This window comes from Trachypithecus francoisi, unplaced genomic scaffold (genome assembly GCF_009764315.1).
Source record: "Trachypithecus francoisi isolate TF-2019V2 unplaced genomic scaffold, Tfra_2.0 Lachesis_group3, whole genome shotgun sequence".
Taxonomy (NCBI): Eukaryota; Metazoa; Chordata; class Mammalia; order Primates; family Cercopithecidae; genus Trachypithecus; species Trachypithecus francoisi.
In genome coordinates this window covers 120,583,846-120,610,585 of record NW_022681468.1, presented here as the reverse complement: position 1 = coordinate 120,610,585, position 26,740 = coordinate 120,583,846, and the positions used below count along the sequence as shown (strand labels likewise).

Genomic DNA, 26,740 nt, shown 5'->3' with positions numbered 1-26,740 from the left:
ACTTTGTCTCAAAAATAAATAAATATGTAAATTATCAATAATAATGTAATACATGTACTAATACATCTATTATGTATTATTATACATCTATTATGTATTGTACATCTATTATTATATATTATTATAGATGTAATAATTAATACATCTATTAATACAATGGTAAAGAAAAGCATTAGGTTAGGACCCAGAAAGGGACAAGCTTGGGATATTTGGAAAACTGGACTGTTTGGTCACTCCTTTTTCAGTGATCCTGAATCAGTTAATGACGCAGATTTTGTTTGTTTCCTGCCTCACAAGGGAAAGGAAGAGCTGTGCACTGAGCTAGAGATGGGAGAGGTGCAGTGGTGATGAGTGGCTGGGGAGAATAAGTGGATCAAGCAGTGGGAGGCCTGGGGGAATGTGAGGGCACGGGCGGCAGGCAACTGAGACTCACCTGGGAAATCCTTGTCTCACCTGCTCTCTCCTGGGCCCTCCTTGGCCCCCTCTCTTCCTCCACCCCAGCTCCTTCGAATGTTCTTCCGGCAGCAGGATGAGATTCGACGGTTGAAAGAAGAGCTGTCCCAGAAGGACATCCGCATTCGGCAGCTCCAGCTGGAACTGAAAAACTTGCGCAACAGCCCCAAGAACTGTTAGCTCCGCAGCTGGGCTGTTTTCTAAGCCGATCTCTCCGTCGTTTCTACTCGTCCCTTAACTTCTCCCTTACCAGTGACCCCAGAGACAGAGCCAGGACAGGAGAGGGGGCCAGCCTGAGGACCCCCGCCTACCACCTCGAGAACTGGAAGCCAACCTCTGACCTCCTGACCTCATGCTAATAAAAGTCCCCAGCTTCTCCTGGAGACCCCCGCCGGCAGCCCCTTTCCCTGCCATCCCAGGACCCAGGCTTCCCCTCAGTTGGGTGAAGACCACAGACTCTGGGGTTGACGGGGCTCTATCTCAGTGGACCAAGAAGCAAAGGGGGAAGCGGGATCTCAGCTAGACTTAGAACTTGGACTTCTCCCCTGTGAAGGGGGCTGCCAGGACATCTCAGCACTCCCACCTGAAGCTCTCAGCATCACTGAAGGTACCACAGCGTAAGTGCTGGACTGCAGGCTGCAGTGATCCCTCCTTCGTCCCACCCCCTCTTCCCCCAGCAGCCCCAGAAGCCTGCCTCACCCGACGAGGGCAGCGAGCGGCCCGGCTTCTTTCTGTCTCTTCCCTTCCCACCCTCTTGTCTTCAGGGAATTCAGAGGATTGCTCTCCAAGGCCATAATGACCCCTTGCCTTCCCCATGATTCTCTTCAAAGCTCTTGCACACCCTTTTCCCATTCAATTTGTGAGCCAGGCAGGGTAGGGATTAGTGTCCCCATTTGACAAATGACAGAACTGAGGGTTGCAATGGGGAAGTGACTTATGAAGTCACCCAGCAGGTCGACAATGGACCCACAACCAGGACCCTGGGTGTTCAGACCCCAAGGCCAGGGCCTTTCCCACTGCATCAAGATGCCAATCCCATTATGGGCTTCACCAGTGCCCAAGTCTCTGCGGAGAATGAGAACTGGAAGCCACTGCTACCGTCTACCCAGCACCAGTAGTGCCGATGTGCCACACTGCCCAGTTGAGGCCCCTCACGCTGTGCCCCTAGATCCTTCAGGTCCCCACCCTCGGTTGTCACCACCACCCTCCCTAGGGTACTCCATCTGAGATGAGGCCTCGTCCTCCTGGAAGCTGAGGCTGAGAAGGGTGGAGCTTGGCCCTGGGGAAGGCAGACCAGGGTCTGATGGCTTCTAGGGATGCTCTGCGTGTGTCTCAGCACCACTATCTCAGCCACTTTCAGCCTTATGCACGTAGAATGACCACAGCCACTTGCATCCGTATAGCACTTTAAAGTTTCTGCAGTCCTTTGACACATAGGATCTCATTGAGCCTCACATCTACTCCCTTCTGCAGATGAGGAAACCGAGAGAAGTGGCCCAAGGTCACGCAGCTCTGAGATGTCACATTTCATTTGATCTTGTACACATTTTCTTTTATTCCTTCTTTTTTCCTCCTTTCATTTCCCACTACCCACAAAGAGTTTATAAACACTGTTCTCAGAAGAGTCACAGTTTGGGGTGAGATCTGGAAATCGAGAAATGGGTGTCCACTCTTTTCTTTCATTAGCTAGGATCTACTAGATGCATTATACTCCATACCTGCTTTTCCCGTGGCCGCCCTACGGAAAATCCCATCCACAGAGGCCAGGGCTACCCAAGCCCCTCCAGGTGAGCTGGGCCTTTCCTCTAAGAACCTCCATCCTCCCAGCCAGCTACAGTAGGGCCTCCTCACCCCGTACCCCACAGCTAGACAGTGTCAGCACTCATCTCCTCCTCCCCACATTTCTGGAGCTTTTTTTTTTTCTTCCCCAATGACCTTTGTGGTCTTCTGTGATTATTTATGCTGCCTCCCAAGGATAGAATTGAAATAAAATGTTTTCAACTTATCAAACCTGGGCATAGCCATCTCATTTAACCCCGGTGGTTCCTGTTCTTGGTCACCATGGTACCTTGATGGTCAGCTCCCCACCCACAGCTCCTTTGCTTTTCTGGAATGACAACCCACGTCTATACCTACAGATATAATTTCACACTTTCATTTATCTCAGCACTATTGACATTTGGGGCGAATAATTCTTTGCTATGGGCGCTGCCCTGTACATTGTAAGATATTTAGCAGTATCCCTGCCTTCAACGATCAGATGTCATAGCAACCCCCATCCAACTGAGACAACCAAAAATGTCCCCAGATGTTACCCAGTGTCCCCTGGGGTGTCAGAATCACCTCCCGGTTAAGAACCACTGTTCTACCACTATTCAATAGATGCTGCCCCGTGTTGGGGTCTGGGTGAGACCAACACTCTACACTGGAATGGTGCCTTGCAGTTTATCAGGCAGGATTCCACATACTTGACTCCTTTGATCTTCACAGCAGCTCTAAATGGTAGGTCCGATTATTCCTGTTTTCAAGAAAAGCAGTCAGGCCCAAAGTGGTGACATGTTCAAGGTCACTCAGCCAGTGTAGTGGGGGAAACACACAGGGACTGGATCTTCTGAGCCAGAACCAGAGAAGTCTGTGTTGCCAGTCCCCAGCCAGACTCAGAGCTGGGCAGAGTCTGTTCTGGGAGGGTGGCCGGGGCCCATTCTGAGACCAGGGATGCTAGACATCCTCACTCTCTCAGTAGTCCAAGTTTGTCTTAAATAAGAGTTGTCAGGCTGCAAAGTGAACAGGCACCCGGCAGTGTGGACACCACAGGAAACTCAGAAGAACCAGAGGAAAGCAGTGTGGGCCTTAGAAAAGGGGTGAGGAAGAAAGGATAAAGGGCTGCAGAGGAACAATGGGCAGGATCACAGGGAAGGGGTGGTCCAGGCCTGGCCCTGCCCTCAACTAGTTGCGCAACATTGAGTAAGGCTTTTTTTTCTCCCTGGGCCCCATTTTCTCCATCTATAAAATGAGGCAATAGGACAATTTCTAGGGTCCCTTCCTGGTATGTCATCCTAGGTTTCCATTATACCAGCAGTTGAGAGGATGGGACAAATCCCAAAGACCACCCATTGTCTAGCACGAGTGATAAAAAATAAATAAATAAAATAAAAAAAGACATTTATTGGGAAAAGAGAAGCAAAGAATGGCTTCCTACAGGACTTGGGTGCAGAAAATCACTTTTGCTGGAGCTCAGGGAACAGGTGAATAGATAAGGTGATCTGTCTCATAGGTACCTCTGTCCCACCTAATCTCCGATTCTGAGCCCAACGGGGCAGCTGTTTATCATGATTTATTGTGGTACAATGTCTAAGGTTGGGCTTGAACTTGCTTTCTGTCTCCCCACTAGCCCATTTTCCCAACTGCATTTGTTGATTAACTCATCAATTCCCCATTGGCTGGCTGTGTATCCTTAATTTCTTCATATGTTATATATTCCATGCCTAGTCTGTTACACTGGCCCCTCTGCCAGTTACACATTGCCAATTACACTGCCTAGTCCAACACATTGCTTTAATTATCATAATGATGTAGGAGAGTGCTGTTCATGGTTCTTTGAACCTGTCCTCACTGCCATGCTCCCTACCAGGTGTGTGCTCCCTTCTTTTCTCCAAGTAAGGATATCTTAGGCTAAACTTCAGACCATTCTGTTCTATGGAGATGTCCCTAATGCCTTTACCATCAGCAAGAGTATCCTCCTGCGCGTGCCTACAACTCTTTATCCCACCCCTGACACCTAATCGAATTTTCAACTCAGTTTAACACATACCAAGTAGCTGCATCTATTTAGGACCAGGTGCTGGGAACCATGATGTGAGAAAGAACAAGCCCTGCTCTTGAGGGGCTCCAGTCAGTGATCTATGTATAGACATCATATCATCCAGCAGGACCTGGAGCCCTTGGAGGCTGGGAAGAGCTTCACCCTAGGCTGGGTTCAGTGTGGAGTGGGCAGTTTGTTCTGGGATTGAACAACTCCTGGGTTGTCTTCCAGCCAGCCTCCTGAGATCCCAAGATGGGCTTGGGCATTTTTAGACTCTCTCCTGGTGCTGGGCAAACATCCCAGACTGCCAGTGGACCGTGCAGAACGTGGCTGCTTCTTCACTGTGGGAAATGACTTCATGTTGAAAACACTCCCACCTCCAGGCCCCCGCCCCCCAGCCTTCCTGTTTGGAAGGGCTGCCGTGATGGGGGCTGCCTGGAGCAGAGGCACTTACCTTGGCCACAGGAAACATTACCAGATCCTTCTCCTCCCCCTGGTCAGCCTGCACAGGGACTGTAGGGCTATGGTGCAGGGAGGGGAAGAGGCCTGCCTGGGATGTTGGCAGAGGCTCCTCATTCTCTGTGTATGTGTGTTTCCTATTTGGGAACAACCTGCAGCCTGTCTTTCCTTGGAATTTTAATTCAGTAACAAGCACAAATGGGTCAGTCTTACTCAGAGAAGGAAGGTGAGTGTCTAGAGATCGGGTGAGAGGAGTTCTAGCAAGCTCCTGTCCCAGAGCCCCTCCCTTGCATCTGGCTTGTCACGCTGCCCAGAATCCCCCCATTAGCACACAGTTTCTTTGGGTTAAGCATTGCCCTTGCCAGAACCATCTCCATGTGCAAATCCCCCTGGGATTGAGATGCAGGTGTGAATCGGGAGAATGGATCCAGTGAAGGGGACAGGGGAACAATGAAAGACGGTGGGTCTTGAGTGAGAGGAGAGAGGTAGGGACACTGAGCAGAGATCTTGGATTTCAAGGTCGCAGTGATGACAGCAAGATTCAAAGACCAGGAGTTTGTAGAAACTTGAATCCAACCAGCAGGTGGCAGATTATGGCCTTTCTATCAAGCCCATTTTTTCTAAACTGGGTCCCTTTTGCACCTCCCACTCACTCCAGAATTAATGATCCAACCATAGGCACTGAGGCCTCATGGCAAAGCAGGCGCACAGAACAGCCAGGAATCAAAGCACCCAAAGTGGAGAAGGGAGGCTTGAAGGAGGGCAGCCCAGAGACCAACTGTTTCCAAGGCGCAGCCAGAGGAGGGCACGCACCTCACCTTCCTCCCTCTGGAACTGTGGAGACCCTGCCTGGTCTTCCCTGAAGCACAGGAAAGAGGCTTGGTCTGGGTGTTCTCACCCCACCCAGGCAGCCTCTGACCTGCTCTGTGACCTTGAGCAGTTTCCCTACAGGAACAGTGACAGGGAGGGTCCCTTTCTGCCTGGAGAGTCTGCATTTGATGAGGCTTGGGCTGAGGGGGTGGTAGAAGGAAGAGCTGGAAAGTGAATGGGGGACAAAAAACCAGCAGTGGGGGCAGCAGGTGTCCAGGCCAGACCTCTGCAGCTCAGCCAAGCACAGCCCAGCCCAGCCTGGGGCTTACTGCTCCAGCCCACACAGCCTCCAGGAAGCTCCTGATGAGACAAACAGGACCAGTCGTCCAGGGTCTCTGCTTCCCAGGCATGGGAATAGCCCAGGACACAGAGGAAGAGGCCAGAGCCAGACCCGGGAAGCCCTAAATTTTTGCCCTGGAAGGCTGGACTCCACCCCAGACCATGCAGAGCTAAGGAAGGGCTTGAATCAGGAGTGGACACCTCCCTCTGGCTGCTTCAGTGGAAGGGATTGGAGAGCAACACAAGCCAGGAAACGGTGGGGGCTGGTGGGTTGTCTGGTGGGGGCTGGTGGGTTGTCTGGGTAGGAGATAGGAGTGGCCCAGCCTGGGACAGTAGTTATGGCAGGCTTAAGAGAGCTTGCTGAGATAAGAAACTGACCTTGATCCGAGGGGTGGGTGGGAGGAGGGGACAGGGAGGCAACAGGGAAGAGGGAGGAAGAGGAGGACAGGTTAGGAGAACTCTCAGAAATGGAACCAGAACTGGGACAGAGATGACCCACCCCCTGCTGTCTAATGGGGCACTCCCCAAAGATAGGGACCGTGTTCTGTAATCCCCTTGTAAACCAACAACAGCAATGCTGGCCACAGCTTGCTTAACAAATGTCCTTTGGCTACCTGAGAGAGGAAGGGCTGGTCTTAGAAAGCATGTTGGGTGCGGGGCGAGGTGGCTCATGCCTACAATCCCAGTAATCCTAGCACTTTGGGAAGCCAAGGTGGGAGGATTGCTTGAGGCCAGGAATTCCAGACCAGCCTGGTCAACATCGTGAGACCTCATCTCTATTGGAAGGAAGGAAGAAAGGAAGGAGAGAGGAAGAAAGAAAAGAGATAGCTTGTTGGGATTTTTTAATCACTGAAAGACCTGGCAGGCCCTAGAGCTTCTTAGCAGTGTGATCCAAGTGATTCTACATCCCCCACCCACCAGCCGTCTCCGATTCTAGCGTATCCCCCACTGGCCTGAAATTCACATAGCTGTCTGAAAGTCATTCATAATAATGAAATAATGAAAACAGCTTATTTTTCTTTGCCTACTGGAATTTTGAGACAGTTTTCATTCAAAATTATTTTATCAAATATTTATCAAATGCCTTTTCTGCATCGAGTATTGTCCTGGGTGCTAGAATAAGATGTAGTTCTTGGTCTCAGAGAGGTTCCAGTCTGGTTTATAATTAAAATTCACATTCGATGCAGAGAGAAATGTCTGGAAGGACTGAGATAATTAGCAGTGATTATCTCAGGGTAACAGGATAAGAGAGGAAGGTATTCTTTAATTTTAAAGACATTTTAAAAGTATGTAAAAGTTTAGGATTTGCCACGACTGTGTCCCTCAGGGTGAAATCTCAGGCTTGTTCTGTTCAGTTCACCAGGAATGCCAGGGTTTTTCCTCCCACATCACCACTGTCCCTTTGGAGGGTAGCTGGATGGGGTGAGCGGACAGAGCTGGCCAGGTGTCACTTCTGTTGGGCACTTGACAGGTAGGGTCCTGACCAGAAGGCCCAGCCACCACCAAACAGCCCCACAATGCGAGGCATGCCTCATAGGGATCCCAGCACATAGGGATCCCGGCCACTGGGGCAGCAGATGCTCAGCCTTTCCCTGATCCTCTTGTTGCTGACTCTGCCCTGCCTACCTGATCCCTCCTGATCTGGTTCCACCCACTGATCTCCTCCCACTCCACCCCAGGTGGCTCCAATCCCTAAACTTGCATAAGGTGAGGTACACTGTCTCTTCACCCATTTTCTTCCCAGTCTACCACTTGTGGCATAAACCTTATGACCTGCTTTCTCTGGCATTGTGCCCTTTCTTCTCTTCAAATCGAAAGCCTTGGCCAGGCATGGTGGCTCACACCTGTAATCCCAACACTGGGAGGCCGAGTCAGGAGGATTGCTTAAGCCCAGGAGATTGAAACTAGCCTGGGCAACATAGCAAGACTCCCATATTTACAAAAATGTAAAAAATTTGCCAAGTGTGCTGGTACATGCCTGTTGTCCCAACAACTCAGAAGGCTGAGGCAGGAGGATCCCTTGAGCCCAGGAGGTGGAGGCTGCAGTGAACCGTGATTGCACTCCAGCCTAAGTGACACAGCAGGACCAAGACACTGTCTCAAAAAAAATTAGATAAAAATAAACAAAAGCCTTGGCTTTTAAGACTTCACTGTCTCAGCCATGAATTTTTGCAAATCTATTTAAAAACTCAAAAGCTGGGCACTGACTGTTTATTTATTTGTGTATTCCAGCTATCAGAACCCTGATCCTCCCTCTAGCAATGAAAACTACTGGCTGAGTGGGAGGAGGTACACCAGGAACTGTAGAATCAACTGTGACTACTTCCAAAATCTACCCTCTCCCACTCCTTGCACCACACACGTATATATAAATGGCCAGAGCTATTAAGACCATATGGAATGGAAGAATTTTAATTAATGATAATATGGAACTGGAGGAAAAGTGCCCTTTTGCTAATTTTCAATGAACATCTGCTGGACAATGACACTACGGTAGGTGCCAGTGACATAAAAACCAACTGAATATACAAATCACTGGACCTGGGGGCTTGGTTTACGGAAGGATGCAGACATGTACATCAGTAATTACGATTCAGTGTGATGAGTACTAGATCAGAGCAATCAAAATGCAGAAGACAGAGGACAGACCTTGTGGTGACAGGTCATCTGAGTTCCTAAAGTGAAAGCAGTTTTCTAACCATTTCGAAGAGGGATAACAGCACTGCAGTCAGAGGAACAGCATGTGCAAAGTGAGAGAAAGGAGGCAGCTGGCATGTGGGGAGAATCCCAAAGGGCTTTGAGTTTCTGAAGCCAACGAGAAGGCTGGCGAGTAGAACAGTCAGCAAAGGGCCTTATACTCAGGCTATTTACTTGGAATGTACTTTTTATACAATGGAAAACCTCAGGAGGTTTTAAAGCATCAGAATGACCAGATGAAATTTGAAACATTTTTTAATAGTGCACACACAATATTTCTCTCTCTCTCTCTCTCTGTGTGTGTGTGTGTGTGTGTAAGAGAAAGAGAAAGTGGTATGTTATACATACAGAGATGCAAAATAAAATATGTTTCTCACTATGGGTTGCAATCAACAAACTTTGAAAGCCACTGGTCTAGAACTTGCTAATGGTGCAAAGTAGAGAATAATTGCCCACAGGATTTCCAGGACAGAGGATTTAACCCAGGTGTGGCTGCCAGGGATGGCTTCCCAGAGGCCGTGGGAACTAGGCCTTAAAGGAGGAAAGGGTGTAGGGAAAGGGACAGGGGAAGGCATCAGGGAAAGGCATGACAGAGGAGCCTTAAGAAGTGGCTCCCAAAGCAGTCCTGCTGGATTCCTCCTTAGCCAGAGCCCTGCCTAACAGCCTCAAGATGGTTATCTTGGGGAGACAACATTTCTGTCTCAACACAGAAAAGCTTCTACTGACAGCTTATCTTTTCCTCCCAGCACTTAGTACAACCTATCTGCCACATTGCTCATGTCTCTTTTGACTTTCTGCACCAGGGCACCAAGTTCATTGTCAAAACAGCTGGCTTGACTAACAAGCAAGGGCCATTTTCCATTTTCATAAAGACTCCCAAGAAAGAGAAAATTGAATGAGCTCAGATTTGGGTTCAAGTTCTTGCTCAGAAGCTCATTCATCCAGTAGTTGCTAAACTATTTCTAAGCCCCACTTTTGCCCATCATAAAATGGGTTAATCATAACTTCCCAGCCTTCCTCCCAAACTTGCAAGCATTAAATTCAATGAGATCTTGGGTGCATCCTAAGTCACAAGGATTGCCAACTGGTTACTTTTCCCATGGGCCAGAAGGCCCAGTTAATGTTGGAGTTCCCAAAGAACAGGCACAGTTTGGCAACCTTGTCATTGCAGTAGAAAAGAAGTTATTATTTTATCAGCTGGTCCCAGAGTTCCTTTTAGGGAAGGAAGTGTCTTTGTTTGGGGAAATACCTTGATAGGCCCCTTGGGGGTAAAAGGTGAGGCCCTGAAGACATGAGCTGGGAGAAAAAAAACAAAGGTCGCCAAATAGCTCTGCGTAAGAAATGAACAGGAATCTGGGGATAAGGAAGAACAAATAAGGGAGGAAAAAAGAAAGCTAAGCAATGTGGTTAGAAACTAAAGCCCTAGTAGGTGGGAAACTGGGGAAACTCTTAGAGAGATATAAGTTTATATTTTAAATTTTCTGGACTGCAGTTTTGCAATCCAACTCTTCTCTCCAATGTAATCCATTCCCCAAATCTCCAATAAATGTCTATGACACAAGCTGCCCTGTGGAAGCAGGGTAGGTAGGCATCAATAAAGAAAGGGCTATGTTCAACTTTTGGGGCAATTCTGAGATAGAGGTTTGGCCACAAGACAGCAAATAAGGAAATTTAGAGCCAGAGATGACGCTGAGAAACCTAAGCCCAGGGAATTCACAGAAATCTTGCAGAAGGCATGGGGTTTCCCCTAGATTGTGGGATGGGGTTCAAACCAATCTCATGTAGAGTTGAGGTGTTAGAATTACACCAGTAGATACCTGAAACCACTGGTTTCCAATTTTTGTCTATTATGAGGGTAAACATTTTCTCCAGGTTTCTCTCTGGCTGAAGTCAATATTATTTGGTTATTATTGATTGACCTTCAGTCATAACTTAATAATCAACCAGACAAGAGAGGGTACCTCAACTTCTTACTTCTCTTTTCTGACTGCATTCTGACCAGACTACACTCTGGATAGTGCTTACCTAATGCAAACAGGTAATTTCTTGATGATAATAATCAATTGCATCTGCATGCTATTTAAAGCTTCTTCACCACCTTATCTGATCAGATGCTGGATCTTCAAAATAACCCTACAAAGCAGGAAAGGCATGGATTCCCCAAGTTAGCAATGAGGAAGCTGAGGTCCAAAGAATCAAACAATTAAATATGGATTGGGCGCGAGAGTCAATCTCTGATCTCAAGGAATGCTGGAGAGACAAGATAGAAATGCACAAAAAGACAACAGCATTGAGGAAGTAGAAATAATATAAAAACAAATGTCTTAAGGTACAGCACAATTCACTGCTGGAAGAATGATGGAGATCACAGGGCATCCAAAATCAAAGGTAGACCAGTTCTACCTTCTCACAGCCCCACCCACTTCTTTCCATCTTCATGATCATCTCCAAAGCCCTCATTGTCTCCACCCAGATTACCACAACAGCTTCCAGCTTTGTCCCTTTAATTAGTTCTTTTTTTTTTTTTTTTTTTTTTTGAGACCTCGCTTTGTCGCCCAGGCTGGAGGGCAGTGGCACGATCCTGGCTCACTGCAACCTCTGTCTCCCCGGTTCAAGCAATTCTCCTGCCTCAGCCTCCCACGTAGCTGGGATTACAGACGCCTACCACCACACCTGGCTAAATTTTGTATTTTTAGTAGAGACAGGGTTTCACCGTGTTGGCCAGGCTGGTCTCAAACTCCTGACCTCAAACGATCCATCTGCCTCGGCCTCCCAAAATGTTGGGATTACAGACATGAGCCACCGCACCTAGCCCCTTTCATCACAAGGACACAAAAGTAATTGTTATGATATGCAAATCAAATCACAGTCACTCCCCTACTTAAACCCTTGGTGGTTCCCCATTGCCCTAATGGAAAGTAGAAATTCTTTTTTTTTGAGATTTTTTAACTTCTTTCTTTTTTGGCCTGGTCCTCTAATCTCTGAGACCTCATCTCTTGCCATTTGCTGCCTGAAACTCTCTGTTCCTTATAGACTGTGGTAATAATAAAATAAATACTTGGCCTTTGTTTCTGGTTCTTGGCACAGAGCTCCTAAAAAGCTGGGAATTTCCTGAAAGATAGGAATATCTTTTGTAATTTATTAGGAGCCCCTTTCCATCATACCTGAGTTTATGCTAATGAGGTGAGTTAGGGTAGAGCCTCAGGATGGGACTGGCACCAGAAAGACCAGGTAATTAGAGGATGGAAACGTGGCTGGGCACAGTGGCTCACACCTGTAATCCTAACACTTTGGGAGGCTGAGGTGGACAGATTGCTTGAGCCCAGGGGTTCGAGACCAGTCTGTGCAACATGGCAAAAACCCATTTCTGCAAAAGAATACAAAAATTAGGCCAGGCGCGGTGGCTCACACCTGTAATCCCAGTACTTTGGGAGGCTGAAGTGGGCAGATCACAAGGTCAGGAGATCAAGACCATACTAGCTAACATGGTGAAACTCTGTCTCTACTAAAAACACAAAAAATTAGCCAGGTATGGTGGTAGGCGCCTGTAGTCCCAGCTACTCAGGAGGCTGAGGCAGGAGAATGTCATGAACCCAGGAGGCAGAGCTTGCAGTGAGCCAAGATCATGCCACTGCACTCCAGCCTGGGCAGCAGATCAAGACTCTGTCTCAAAAAAAAAAAAAAAAAAAAAAGTTAATCGGGCGTGCTGGTGCATACCCTGTAGTCCTAGCTACTCGGGAGGCTGAGAGATGGGAAGATCGCTTGAGCCCAGGAGGTCAAGGATGCGGTGAGCTGTGATCATCCAGCCTGGCAACAGAGTGCCACCCTGTAAAAGAGGATGGAAACTTTTCATTGGAATAACATACAAGAAAAAAAAAAAAAGAGAATGGAAACTTTCAGCCCTACCTACTGACCTCGAAGTGGAGAAGGGGGGCCTGTAGATAGAGCTCTATAAAACTTGTGATACTATTTTTATTTTATTTATTTACTTATTTTGAGACAGAGTCTCACTCTGTTGCCCAGGCTGGAGTGCAGTGGCATGATCTTGGCTCACTGCAACCCCCGCCTCCTGGGTTCAAGCAATTCTCCTGCATCAGTTCTACAGTTCATCAGAATTGTAGAATACTACAATTCTTCTGTAGTAGCTGGGACTATAGGCATGTGCCACCACACCCAGCTAATTTTTGAATTTTTACTAGAGACAGGGTTTCACTATGTTGGCCAGGGTGGTCTTGAACTCTTTACCTTAAGTGAACTGTGCGCCTGGGCCTCCCAAAGTGCTAGGATTACAGGTGTGAGCCACCACGCCCAGCCTTAATTTTATTTTAAAGACAGGGTCTCACTCTGTCACCCAGGCTGCAGTGCAGTGGCATGATCATAGCTCACTCTTAGCCTCGTTAAACTCTGGGACTCAAGAGATCCTCCCACCTCAGCCTCCTGAGTACCTGGAACTACAGGTATGTGCCACCACACTAGGTTAATATTTTTACATTTATTTGTTTATTTATTTTTGCAATGGAGTTTCACTCTTGGTGCCCAGGCTGGAGTGCAATGGCATGATCTCAGCTCACCACAACCTCCACCTCAAGTGATTCTCCTGCCTCCGCCTCCCGAGTAGCTGGGATTACAGGCATGCGCCACCACACCCGGCTAATTTTTTGTATTTTTAGTGAGACGGGTTTTCTCCATGTTGGTCAGGCTGGTCTTGAACTCCCAACCTTAGGTAATCTGCCCACCTCGGCCTCCCAAAGTTTTGGGATTACAGGCGTGAGCCACTGCGCCCGGCCTACTTTTATTTTTTTATGGAGACAGGGTCTCACTGTGTTGCCCAGGTTGGTCTTGAACTCCTTGCCTCAAGTGAACCTCCCATCTTGGCCTCATAAAGTGCTGGGATTACAAGCATGAGCCACTGCTCTATACACCTTTTTATTTTTTTGAGATGAAGTCTCGCTCTGTCATCCAGGCTGGAGTACAGTGGCACAATCTCAGCTCACTGCAACCTCCACCTCCCAGGCTCAAGAGTTTCTAATGCCTCAGCCTTCCGAGTAGCTGGGATTATGGGCGCCCGCCATCATGCCCAGCTAATTTTTATATTTTTAGTAGAGACAACATTTGGCCATGTTGGCCAGGCTGGTCTTGAACTCCCAACCTCAAGTGATCTGCCTGCCTCGGCCTCCCAAAGTGCTGGGATTACAGGTGTGAACCACCTCGCCTGGCCTCTATACAACTTTTGAACGGGAAGCTTCTGAGAGCTTCTGAGTTGGTGAATGCACCCCACCTACCCAAAGCCAGAAGCTCCTGCACTCAGGACTCTCGCAGACCTGGCCTATGTACCTTTTCATCTGGCTGTTCATTTGTATGCTTCAGGATATCCTTTATAATAAAAACTTAACTGTAAGTAAAGTGCCTTTCTGAGTTCTGCAAGCCATTCTAGCAAATTAACAAACCTGAGGAGGGGTTCATGGGAACCCCTGATTTACAGCCAGTTGGTCAGAAGTACAGGTGGTCTGAGATTTGGGACTGGAGTCTGAAGTGGGGGCAGTCTTGTGCAACTGAGCCCTGAAGCTGTGGGGTTCACACTAATTCTGGGTAGGTAGTGTCAGAATTGAACTGAATTGCTGGGTACCCAGCTGGTGTCGGGGAATTGGTTGGTGTCAAAAAACATCCCAGACAGACCTTTTCGTTTTCGTTTGTTTTTCTGATTTCCTGAACTGTGTCCAGGGACTGTCTTGCCTCCTAGTCTTCGTATAGTGCATTCCTTCTGCATGGATCAGCTGCCTACTCTCTTGGTCTGGCGAATTTCGTCTCATCTTTCAGGTCTCAGGTTCAATGCCACCTCCCAAGAAACATCCTTTACATCACTAGAATGGTCAGAACCTACACCCTGGTAATCCCATAGCATCCTCGATTTCCCCATCCCAACACTCATCACACTTCACCGTTGTTACTGATATAATTGTCTGTCTTCCCCAAGAGTGAAGGCAGTTCTGAAAGCCATTGAGAGATGGACCGTGTCTGTCTTGTTCACCTATTGTATCCAGCATCTGGCACAGTGCCTAGTAGGTCATAGGCACTCAATAAGTATGTATTGAGTTCAAAATGAATGAATAAATGAATGTTGTAGGAATTCAGAAGAAACAAGAGATTAGTACAGACTGAGGAAAGAGGTAGGCTAGGACTTGAATAACAAGTAGAGGAGCTTCTACCATCACCTAATACATCAGGGACAAACCACGGCTTCCTACCTCCAACCCAGGAGGCAACTACAAAAACAGAAAGAGCATTGAACTACAAGACAGAAGAGCAGGCTCCAGTCCTGCCTCTGTGCCTCAGTGTGTAACTTTGAACATATCATTCAATTTCTGAGTCTGAGTTTCCTTGTCTGTAAAATGAAGCCTCTATAACCCACCTAGAGGGGTTTCTCTGAGGTTTGGTGAGGTCCTGAATGTGGTAGACCCCCACACAAAATAGACCTGACCAGATGTGTGTGGATTGATTTTCAGCCACACAGCCTCTGTCTGAGATTTCCCAAAGCACTGGCTGAAAGCCCACCTGAGAAAAGCCTGCGTCTGTCAACCCAGCTTCCTGGACCTAAGCATACTCATTCTGCCCAGGCTTATGTGCCATGTTGTCCCTCTTCCCCAGCACCAGCACGCAGCACCCAAAGCCTCCCTCACACCGAAGAGAACCACGCTCTGAAGACTACCACCTGCAAGAGCTGAAGACTTGAAGGCATTTACCTCCCACAAGGGAGGTAACATACTTTCTTCTATCGATTTCTGAGTAAAGAATATTTTCAGGGCTGGGCGCAGTGGTTCACATTTGTAATCCCAGCACTTTGGGGGTCCAAAATGGGCAGATCACCTGAGGTCAGGAGTTTGAGACCAGCCTGGCCAACATGGTAAAACCCCACCTCTACTAAAAATTCAAAAATTAGCCAAGTGTGGTGGTGCATGCCTATAATCTCAGCTACTTGGGAGGCTGAGGCAGGAGAATCATTTGAACCTGGGAGGTACAGGTTGCAGTGAGTCGAGATCGCGCCACTGCACTCCAGCCTGGCTGACAGAGCGAGACTCTGTCTCAAAAAAAAAAAAATTTTTTTTCAAAATTAAATTCTCCAGAATTTTAACTCTCCACTTTAATTCCTGGTGTCAGACAGCAGGACCCCCAAGTTCCCCTTGGGAGGCCAAGGTAGGTGGATCACTTGAGGCCAGGAGTTCAAGACCAGCCTGCCCAACATGGCAAAACCCCATCTCTACCAAAAATACAAAAATTAGCCAGGCGTGGTGGCTTATGCCTGTAGTTTTAACTACTCAGGAGGCTGAGGGTTGAGGCAGGAGAATTGCCTGAACCCAGGAGGTGGAGGTTGCAGTGAGCTAAGATAGTGCCACTGCACTCCAGCCTGGGTAACAGAGTGAGACTCCATCTCAACAAGAGAAAAAAAAAAAGAAGAAGAAGAAGAAGGGGGAGGAGGAGCAGGAGGAGGAAACCAGAGATTCAGAGCATGGGGGGTACTCAACTCACCGTTGCTGGGACAGGTGGGGACATGAAAAGCATGAGAAAGAATGAAGGCAGCCTCTAGGAGTAAAGATACCGCCAAGTGACCACCAGGGAGGAAACAGGATCCTCAGTCCTACAATCGCAAGAAACTGAGTTCTACCAACCCAAATGAGCTTGGAAGTAGATTCTCCCCTAGAGCCTCCAGATAACAGCCTAGTCTTGCTGACACCTTGGTTTCAGCCTTATGAGAACCCTAAACAGAAAACCCAGCCTAGCTTCCCTAGACTGCTGACCCACAGAGCTGTTAGATAATAACTAGGTGCTGTTTTACGAAACTACATTTGTGGTAACTTGTTACTATAGCAATAGAAAACTAATACAGTGGCTGGGCATGGTGGCTCACGCCTGGAATACCAACACTTTGGGGAGCTGAGGCAGGAGGATTGCTTGAGCCCAGGAGTTTGGGACCGGCCTGGGCAACATGGTGAGATCCCTATCTCTAATTTTTTTTTTTAAATAACAAAGTAAAACTAATACAGGGAGACAAGGCCTGTCTTTGCGGGGGTCCCTTGACCAAGAGCTTAGTCCTAAGCTACCTCAGCTATAAATTGCTGTACATCTAAGCGTGTCTGGAGGGTTTGGAGTGGGGGTGGGGGGCTAGGCCAGAGACAGAAAGACTAAAGGAGGGAGAATCATTTTTTGTAAAGGTCAGAAAAGCTTCTCTTAGAAGAGAAATACACCCTACAAGGCTGTTCCAAGGACCCAGCCCTGCGGGTGAGGAGCAGCAGGAGAGCCCCTCGCGTGTGGAGACGGTTTCGATCCTATGGGGGCACAGGATGAAAGCCCTCCCCAGGGAATATGTGGCCGCTGGCTTTAGGCCCACAGGACAAGCAAGGGACAGAAACTGACTGAGGAAGGGTCAGGTGGACTAATTGGGAATCACATGTGAGATCCCTTGGGGATTCCCTAAGCTGGTTGAGAGGGATTTGAGAGGCTCTAAGATTCCTGCAATTCCGTGGAAGAGACTGAGTCAGAGAAACACTGTTTTATTCATGCTCTTTATGATGTAATTATATTCTGTTCCCCAAGCTGGTATGGCTTGGAGAAACGGAGTGCCCAACGCCTACTAATCCCCAAGGGCAAAATAAAAAATTTTTAAAGAGTCAGAAATGGCCAGGCGCGGTGGCTCACGCCTGTAATCCCAGCACTTTGGGAGGCCGAGGCAGGAGGATCATCTGAGGTGAGGAGTTTGAGATCAACCTGGCCAACATGGTGAAACCCCGTCTCTATTAAAACTACAAAAATTAGTTGGGCATGGTAGTGGGTGCCTGTAATCCTAGTACTCAGGAGGCTGAGGTGAGAAAATTGCTTGAACCCAGGAAGTGGAGGTTGCAGTGAGCCAAGATTGCGCCATTGCACATTGCACTCCAGCCTAGGCAACAAGAGTGAAATTCCATCTCAAAAAAAAAAAAAAAAAGTCAGAATGGAGGCTTAGGAAGAGAAATATAAAGGGGATGGCTTTGAGTCAGACACAGCTGGGTACTAACCCTTCCTCCAGCGGCTTGCACAGGTTTCTTTAGCTTTCTGAGATTTAGTTTCAAACCCCAAAAATAAAGAGATGATAAAAGGACCTATATCACAAAGGACTATGAAGAAACAGAAGGCAGGTTATTTACTGATCATCACATCACATGAGGAAAAATACATTCCATACTGTATTTTCCAATTCAAAAACCCTGATTTTTCCTACTTTAACATCTTCAAATCATTCAACCATGCAGCAGTTCTGAGACACTTTTATTGCTTGCACTTGCAAAATCAGTGTTACTCGTTAGGGAGAAAATTCCAAAGGCAAAATATGAAGTGTCCTATTAAGAAATCCTGGCCGGGCACAGTGGCTCATGTCTGCAATCCCAGCACTTTGGGAGGTCGAGGTGAGCAGATCACTTGAGGTCAGGAGTTCAAGAACAGCCTGGCCAACATGGTAAAACCCCATCTCCACTAAAAATACAAAAAAAAAAAAAAATTAGCCAGACATGGTGGCACACGCCTGTAGTCCCAGCTACTCGGTAGGCTGAGGTGGGAGAATCGCTTGAACCTGGGAGGCAGAGGTTGCAGGAAGCCAAATCATGCCACTGCACTCCAGCCTAGGTAACAGAGCAAGACTCGGTCTCAAAAAAAAAAAAAAAAGGAAAAGAAAAAGAAATGCTGCCTCTTCAACCTCTTGCTAACACTGAGTATACAATCTTGTGTCAAAAAAACACAGACATCAACAATGCTGAGCCATGGTGATTCAGAAGAACCAGACTCTAATTGTGGAGAAGTCTTAGGAGAGCCATAACCAATTTATTTTGCTTATATTTGTTTTTTATGTGTACACAAGAGAGACATAGGATCAAAGAAAATTTGTCTAAATAAGTCTAAAAGAGCCCTTCAATAAGTACAAAAACTTCTTAAAATTTTCAAGTGATGAAAAGATGCCGAGAAAATACAAGCATTATTTATTATGCCCAGCTAACTTCTAGGAAAATCAAGGTCTAGGGAATATTCACAGTGTAGCCAAGGCCTTATAGCAGCAAACAGCAGAACTGAGAAATGAAGCAAATGGTCTCAGGCCTACCACAGAGGCCAGTTTGGTGTGGCTGGCATCTATCAGCTATGTCCTAAATTCTTCACAAGGAGCCTGAGAAATGTGACCTTAGCCCACCAGAGGTATTACACTTCAGTTTTGTCCGCTGAGAGTATGTGTTTACACATACACTCAACATTCAAACAGAGGAATTGGTTGAGAAATGTAAAAACACTGTGAAGAACAACATTCCGAGGAAAATAATAAAGCCACTTGCATTTGTCCCTCAAGGGCAAAGCTTGAGAAGATATGTTTGCAGACCCTTATAAAAGACTGGGGTTTCCTAAGCCCAGGGTTCATTGACTGGAATGCAAATTCACTGTATGTATAGCATCCACTGACTACTAACTGTGGTATGAGTTATAAGATTCTTTGTTTTTGACCCAGGATGCACAAGTTCAGAGTCTTTTTTTTTTCCCTTACTTTTTATACCATCAATAGAGGCAGACAAAAAAATCTTGAATCTTCTACTAGCGTAAAATTGTGACAGGCTAATTTGTATGCTTGCAAGTAGAATATTACCTCAGAACCTTCATGGTTCTTATTAACTATGTGAAGTTGGTTTTCTGTGTGTTTTTTTTGTTTGTTTTTTGTTTTGTTTTGTTTTGTTTTTCTGAGACAGAGTCTCACTCTGTTGCCTAGGCTGGAGTGCAGTGGCACAATCTCGGCTCACTGCAACTTCCACCTCCCGGGTTCAAGTGATTCTCATGTCTCAGCCTCCCAAGTAGCTGGGATTACAGGCATACACCACCACACCCAGCTAGTTTTTGTATTTTTAGTAGAGATGGGGTTTCACCACGTTGACCAGGCTGTTCTCCAAATCCTAACCTCAAGTGATTCGCCTGCCTCGGCCTCCCAAAGTGTGAAATTATAGGTGTGAGCCACTACACCTGGCCTATGTAAAGTTTTATACCATTATTTGGAGTTAGACTGTGATAATTTAAAGATGTACATGGTAGACTCTAGAGCAATCATTCAAAAGTAAAATACAGATAGAGCTAATAAGCCAAAAGTAGGGATAAAATAAAATCATTAAAGTATTTTATGAAGTAAAAAAGAAGTAAAAAAAGAAAAAACAAGGAAAAAGGGACAAAGAACAGTAGGGACAAATAGAAAACAAATAGCAAGATGGTGTATTTAAATACAACCATATTTATAGTTACATTAAATAAAAATGGCCCAAACTCTCCAATTAAAAGGCAGAGATGTCAGACTATATAAAAAGTCTACCTAAATAAGCGCTAAATATAATGCATAGGTAGGTTAAGAGTAAAAGAATAGAAAAAATATAATATATATGAAGCAAACACTAATCATGAAAAAAGCTGAAATGGATGTATCGATTTGTGCAAAGTGAACTTCAGGAGAAAGGATTATAAGCAGAAATAAAGACTGACATTTTATGATGAGAAGTTTATGTCATCAAGAAGACATAACTAAATATGCATACACCAAGTAATAGAGTTTCAAAGTACATGAAAAAAGAACTGACAGACTGAAAGACAAAATAGACAAATCTACAATTTCAGTTGCAGATTTCAACACTTATCTCTTACTAATTGACAGAACAAGGAGACAGAAAACCAATAAGTATATAAAATATTTAAATAATACTATTAAATGACTTAACCTGATATACAGTTACAAAACATGATACCCAGCACTGGCAGAATACATATCTTGTTCAAGGGCACATAGAACATTCACAAATATAGACCATATTCTAAGCCATATACGATCTCAATAAACTTATAAGGAATGAAATTATACAAAATATATTCTCTGAGCATGACAGAATTAAATTAAAGAGGAGGGCCAGGTGCGGTGGCTCACGCCTGTAATGTAATCCCAGCACTTTGGGAGGCCAAGCGGGGCAGATCACAAGGTAAAGAGTTTGAGACCAGCCTGGCCAACATGGTGAAACCCCATCACTACTAAGAATACAAAAATTATCCGGGTGTGGTGGCGCATGCCTGTAATCTCAGCTACTCGGGAGGCGGAGGTAGGATAATTGCTTGAACCTGGGAGGCAGAGGTTGCAGTGAGCTAAGATCATACCACTGCACTCAGCCTGGGTGACAGAGTAAGACCCTGTCTTGGAAAAATAATTAATTAATTAAAGAGGAAAAAGAAAAATATCTAGATAATCCCTAAATACTGAGAAATTAAACAGTATACTTCCATGTAACCTAAGAGTTAAAGAAGAAATTGCGTTGATGGCTGAGCATGGTGGCTCACGCCTGTAATCCCATCACTTTGCAAGGCCAAGGTAGGTGGATCACCTGAGGTCAGGAGTTCGAGGCCAGCCTGATCAACATAGGGAAACCCCATCTCTACTAAAAATACAAAATTTGGCCAGTGTGGATGGCTGTAATCCCAGCTACTCAGGAGACTGAGGCAGGAGAACCCCTTGAATCTGGGAGGTGGAGGTTGCAGTAAGCCAACATGGCGTCACTGTATTCCAGGCTTGGTGACAGAGTGAGACTCTGTCTCGAAAAGAAAGAAAGAAAGAAAAGGAAGAAAAAAAGAAAGAAAGAAAGAAAGAAAAGAAAAGAAAGAAAGAAATTGCACTGAAAAATAGAAAATATTTATTACTGAATGAAAATAAAAACACAATAAGCCAAAATTTATAAGACACATCTAAAATGGTGCTAATAAATTAGAGAGTAATATACAGCTTTAATTGGTTACTTTGGATAAGAAGTGCCTAAAAGCAGTGTTCTAAGCCTCTATATTAAGAAACTAGAAAAAAAGAGCAAAATACACCCAAAGTAAATGGGAAGGAAATCATAAAGAGCAGAAGTAATGAAATAGAAAATAGACAAAGAGAGCAGGTGCAGTGGCTCTCGCCTGTAATCCTAGCACTTCGAGAGGCCAAGGCGGGCAGATTGCTTGAGCCCAGGAGTTTGAGACCAGCCTGGGCAACATGGCAAATCTCCTGCCTCTACAAAGAATACAAAAATTAGCGGGCGTACCTGTAGTCCCAGCTACTTGGGAGGCTAAGGTGGGAGGATGCTTGAGCCCAGAAGAGACTGGTGCCACTGCACTTCTAGCCTGGGTATAGAGACAGACTCTGTATCAAGAAGAAGAAGAAGGAGGAGGAGGAGGAGGAGGAGGAGGAGGAGGGGGAGGGGGAGGGGGAGGAAGAAGAAGAGAATGGAAAATATTAATTAATTTGGAACAAAATTTGAATTTTTTTTTTTTTTTTTTGAGATGGAGACTCACTCTCTCGTCCAAGCTGGAGTGCAGTGGCACAATCTCGGCTCACTGCCAGCTCCACCTCCTGGGTTTATGCCATTCTCCTGCCTCAGCCTCCTCAGTAGCTGGGACTACAGGTGCCCACCACCAAGCCCAGAATAACTTTTTTTTTTTTTTTGTATATTTAGTAGAGACGGAGTTTCACCGTGTTAGCCAGGATGGTCTCAATCTCCTGACCTCGTGATCCACCCGCCTCGGCCTCCCAAACTGCTGGGATTACAGGCTTGAGCCACCGCGCCCGGCTTTTTTTTTTTTTTTTGAGACAGGGTCTTGCTTTGTTGCCCAGGTTGGAGTGCAGTGGCCTGACCATGGCTCACTGCAGCCTCAAACTCCCTGTTCGAGTGATTCTCCCACCGCAACCCCCCATCCCCTCAGTAGCTGGGAATTCAAGCACATGCCATCTACCTGGCTAACTGTTTTTTGTTGTTATGGAAACAGGGTCTCACTTATGTTGCCCAGGCTGGTCTTGAACTCCTGGCCTCAAGTGATCCTTCCACCTCAGCCTCCCAAAGTGCTGGGATTACAGGTATGAGCCATCATGCCCAGCTAATTTTTTTTTTTTTTAGAAAGAGTCTTGCTCTGTCACCTAGGTTGGAGTGCAGTGACACGATCTCGGTTCACTGCAACCTCTACCTCCTAGGTTCAAGTGATTCTCTTGCCTCAGTCTCCCAAGTAACTGGGGTTACAGGCATGTCCCACCACACCCAGCTAATTTTTGTATTTTTGGTAGAGACGGAGTTCCCCCATGTTGGCCAGTCTGGTCTCAAACTCCTGACCTCAGGTGATCTGTCTGCCTCAGCCTCCCAAAGTACTGGGACTACAGGCATGAGCCACCGCACCTGGCCTTAAAACTGGATCTTTGAAAAGATGAACAAAGTTGATAAACTAGCTCAACTGATCAAGAAAAAAAGAAGACTCAAATTAACAATGAAAGGGAAATTAAAAAGGGGACATTACCACAGATACTTCAGCTGTGAGAAGGATAATAAGGGACTATTGTAAACAACTTATGCCCACATATTCTAAAACTTAGATGAAATGGGCAAATTCCTTGAAAGACACAGAGTACAATTCTTACTGTAGAAGAAATTAAAACAGTCCCGTATTTACTTGAAACATTAAATTTGTAATTTAAAAATCTTTCCTCAAAGAACACACCAGAACATTTGGCTTCACTGGTGAATTCTAGAAAACATTTAAGAAAAAAAAAATCTATAAACTTTCTTTAAATTGAGGGAAAAGTAACACTTCTCAAGACATTTCCTAAGTCTAGTAGTACCCTGATACTTAAACTAAACAAAGGCATTACAAGAAAATAAAATTACATACTAATATACTTCATGGACATAGATGGAAAAAAATTCTAGACAAAATTTTAACAAATTGAATTCAGTAATATATAAAAAGGATAATACGTCATGATCAAATGGGCTTTATTCCAGGAAATCAAGGGTAATTTGATAAAACAGATGATAAAACCCATGTAAGTATCTCAACAGATATAGAAAAAGCATGTGAGGCCAGCCTCGTGGCTCACGCCTGTAATCCCAGCACTTTGGAAGGCCAAGGCAGGTGGATCACTTGAGGTCAGGAGTTTGAGCCCAGCCTGGCCAACATGGCAAAACCCCATCTCTACTAAAAGTACAAAAAAAAAAAAAAAAAAAAGAATAGCTGGGTGTGGTGGTGCACCTGTAATCTTAGCTACTCAGGAGGCTGATGCAGCAGAATCACATGAACCTGGGAGGCAGAAGCTTCACTGAACCGAGACTATGCCACTGTGCTCCAGCCTGGGCAGGCAACAGAATGAGGATCTGTCTAAAAAAAAAAAAGGAAAAACAACAACAACAACAGGCCAGGTGCAGTGGCTCATGCCTGTAACACCAGCACTTTGGGAGGCCGAGGTGGGCAATTCACAAGGTCAGGAGTTCAAGACCAGCCTGGCCAACATGGTGAAACCCCGTCTCTACTAAAAATACAAAAAATTAGCTGGGCATGGTGGCATGTGCCTGTAATCCCAGCTACTCAGGAGGCTAAGGCAGAAGAATTGCTTGAACCTGGGAGGTATAGGTTGCAGTGAGCTGAGATCACACCACTGCACTCCAGCCTGGGCGATAGAGCAAGACTCTGTCTAAAAAAACAAAAAACAAAAACCAAAAAAACAAAAAAAAACAAAACAAAAAAAAACAGAAAAAGTATGTGACACAACTCAACACTCAGCCGGGCGAGGTGGCTCATAACTGTAATCCCAGCACTTCAGGCAGGAGGATTGCTTGAGCTCGGGAGTTTGTGACCAGCCTGGGCAATAAAGGGAGGCCTCATCTCTACTGAAAAAAATAAATCAGCCAGGTGTGGTTGTGTGCGCTGTGGTCCCAACTACTCAAGAGGCTGAGGTGGGAGGATTGCATAAGCCCCAGAGATCAAAGCTGCAGTGAACTGTGAAGGCATCATTGCACTGCAACCTGAGTGACAGAGCAAGACCCTGTCTCAAACAAGCAAACAAAAAATCCCCCCATAATATATATTAACAATTCAACCTCATTCACATTTAAAACTCTTATCATACTAGGAATAGAAAGGAACTCCCGGCCAGGCGCGGTGGCTCAGGCCTGTAGTCCCAGCACTCTGGGAGGCCGAGACGGGTGGATCACAAGGTCAAGAGATTGAGACCATCCTGGCTAACACGGTGAAACCCCATCTCTACTAAAAAATACAAAAAAACTAGCCGGGCGAGGTGGCGGGCGCCTGTAGTCCCAGCTACTCAGGAGGCTGAGGCAGGAGAATGGCGTGAACCCGGGAGGCGGAGCTTGCAGTGAGCTGAGATCCAGCCACAGCACTCCAGCCTGGGCGACAGAGCGAGACTCCGTCTCAAAAAAAAAAAAAAAAAAAAAAAAAAGAAAGGAACTCCCTCACTCGGATAAAAGGCATCTAAAAAACAACTACAGCTCTCATCATACATAATGGTGAAAGATGAATGCTTTCTTCTAAGATTGGGAACAAGGGTAAAGATAGCCATTCTCACAATTTCTATTCAGAATTGTACTGAGGTCCTAGCCTGTGTAATTAATCAAGAAAAAGAATAAAAGGTAAGCAGATTGAAAAATAAGAAAAAGGAGAAGTATCTGTTGCCGTGGCTGTGGGCCTGGGATTCCCAGCCATGGCAGGTTCCTCCAGGGAGCAGGATAAAGGTCAGAGAATACGGCCTCCATGGTCCCTTTCTACTGGGCCCAGCCAAGCCACGTAAGCTTCACCTTTGCAACAGCCTCACTGGGAGCAAGGACACATTTGTACCTCAAGATGGGAGAAAGGTGACATGGTCCAGGCCAACCATCTAAGATGTATGTCCCACAGGGCACGCCAGGTCCTACATCTCTTTCATTATCTTGAGAAGGGTGTTGAAGGATTACTTCAAATGTGATGTCCTTTATTGCAAGAACATTAGGGACATTGATGATAAGAACTACTTGTTGAGGAGTATAGGGAGAAGAAGTCCCAGGTGGCACAGCTCCTGGGGAATGTTCACACTGCCCTGAAGCCATTTTTAGTAAAATTCAATGAAACCACAGATCCTGATAAAAAGCAGATGCTATAATGAATTCAGCACATAATGAAGCTTGACACAGAATCGCTTGAGAAAGCTGTGTAGTGCAGACTTGCTGGAGAGGAAGTCAACAGCTGTGTGCAAGGTTTGTTGGAAGAGGCCAAGGATTTGCTTTCTGAGTTGCTGGATTCCACATTCTGGAGTCAGGTGATTGACAATTTCATTTTCTCCAAACTGCCCAAGTTCTGGGATGGGGAGTTCTACAAATATGTGGAAATTCTGAACGTCCTCTCTCTGGATGTTTTAACCAGTTAGTGTATATGTGCCAGAAATTGTGAATTTTGGCCGGGCGCGGTGGCTCACTCCTATAATCCCAGCACTTTGGGAGGCGGAGGCGGGCGAATCACAAGGTCAGGAGATTGAGACCATCCTGGCTAACATGGTGAAACTCCGTCTCTACTAAAAATACAAAAAATTAGCCTGGCGTGGTGGCAGGCACCTGTAGTCCCCGCTACTTGGGAGGCTGAGGCAGGAGAGTGGCTTGAACCCGGGAGGTGGAGCTTGCAGTGAGCCAAGATCGTTCCCCTGCACTTCAGCCTGGGCAACAGAGCAAGACTCCATCTCAAAAAAAAAAAAAAAAAGAAATTATGAATTTTGTCCATAAGATTGTGAACAATGGTTGGGGCTATGCTTCCAATGGGTCCACTTTGATATAGCAAAGTTTGCTTCTAGTGAGAAACACTGCTGTGGGAAGCTGGTGCCCAAAAATGTTGGGGATCAGAAAGCTCTTCAGGAAGAGGAAGGTTAAAAAAAGAAATGAATGAATATAATAACAAAAAAGATAAGCTGTGGACTCTCCTAGTTGTACACAATCTGGATTGTGTTTACCCTTCACGGTTATGGTGGAATGTGCTGAATCTACCACTCAGTCATAGGAAAGTGCTTTTTCATCTAAATAAATTTTAGGGGTTGGGCATGGTGGTTCACACCTGTAATCGTAGCACCTTGGGAGGCCAAGGCAGACAGACCACATGAGGCCAGGAGTTTGAGACCAGCCTGGCCAACATGGCAAAACTCCATTTCTACTAAAAATACAAAAGTTAGCTGGGCGTGGTGCCGTGTGCCTGTAATCCCAGCTACTCAGGAGGCTGAGGCATGAGAATCACTCAAACCCAGGAGGCAGAGGTTGCAGTGAGCCAAGATTGCACCACTGTACTCTAGACTGGGCAACAGAGAGAGACCCTGTCTTAAAAAAA

General features: G+C 46.0%; 1 protein-coding gene and 1 pseudogene across 1 annotated transcript in view; both read left to right on the top strand.

Annotated features, from left to right (window-relative positions):
• The window catches only part of CORO2B (coronin 2B), a 153,355-nt gene extending 150,892 nt beyond the window's left edge, over positions 1–2,463 (top strand). The window contains exon 12 of the mRNA XM_033189603.1: positions 502–2,463. Within this exon, the coding sequence (XP_033045494.1) occupies positions 502–633 (132 nt within the window). The 3' untranslated portion in view covers positions 634–2,463. The remainder of the gene's footprint in view (positions 1–501) is intronic.
• On the top strand, positions 1,494–26,200 carry LOC117071103 (annotated as a pseudogene).
• Positions 26,201–26,740: the final 540 nt, after the last annotated feature.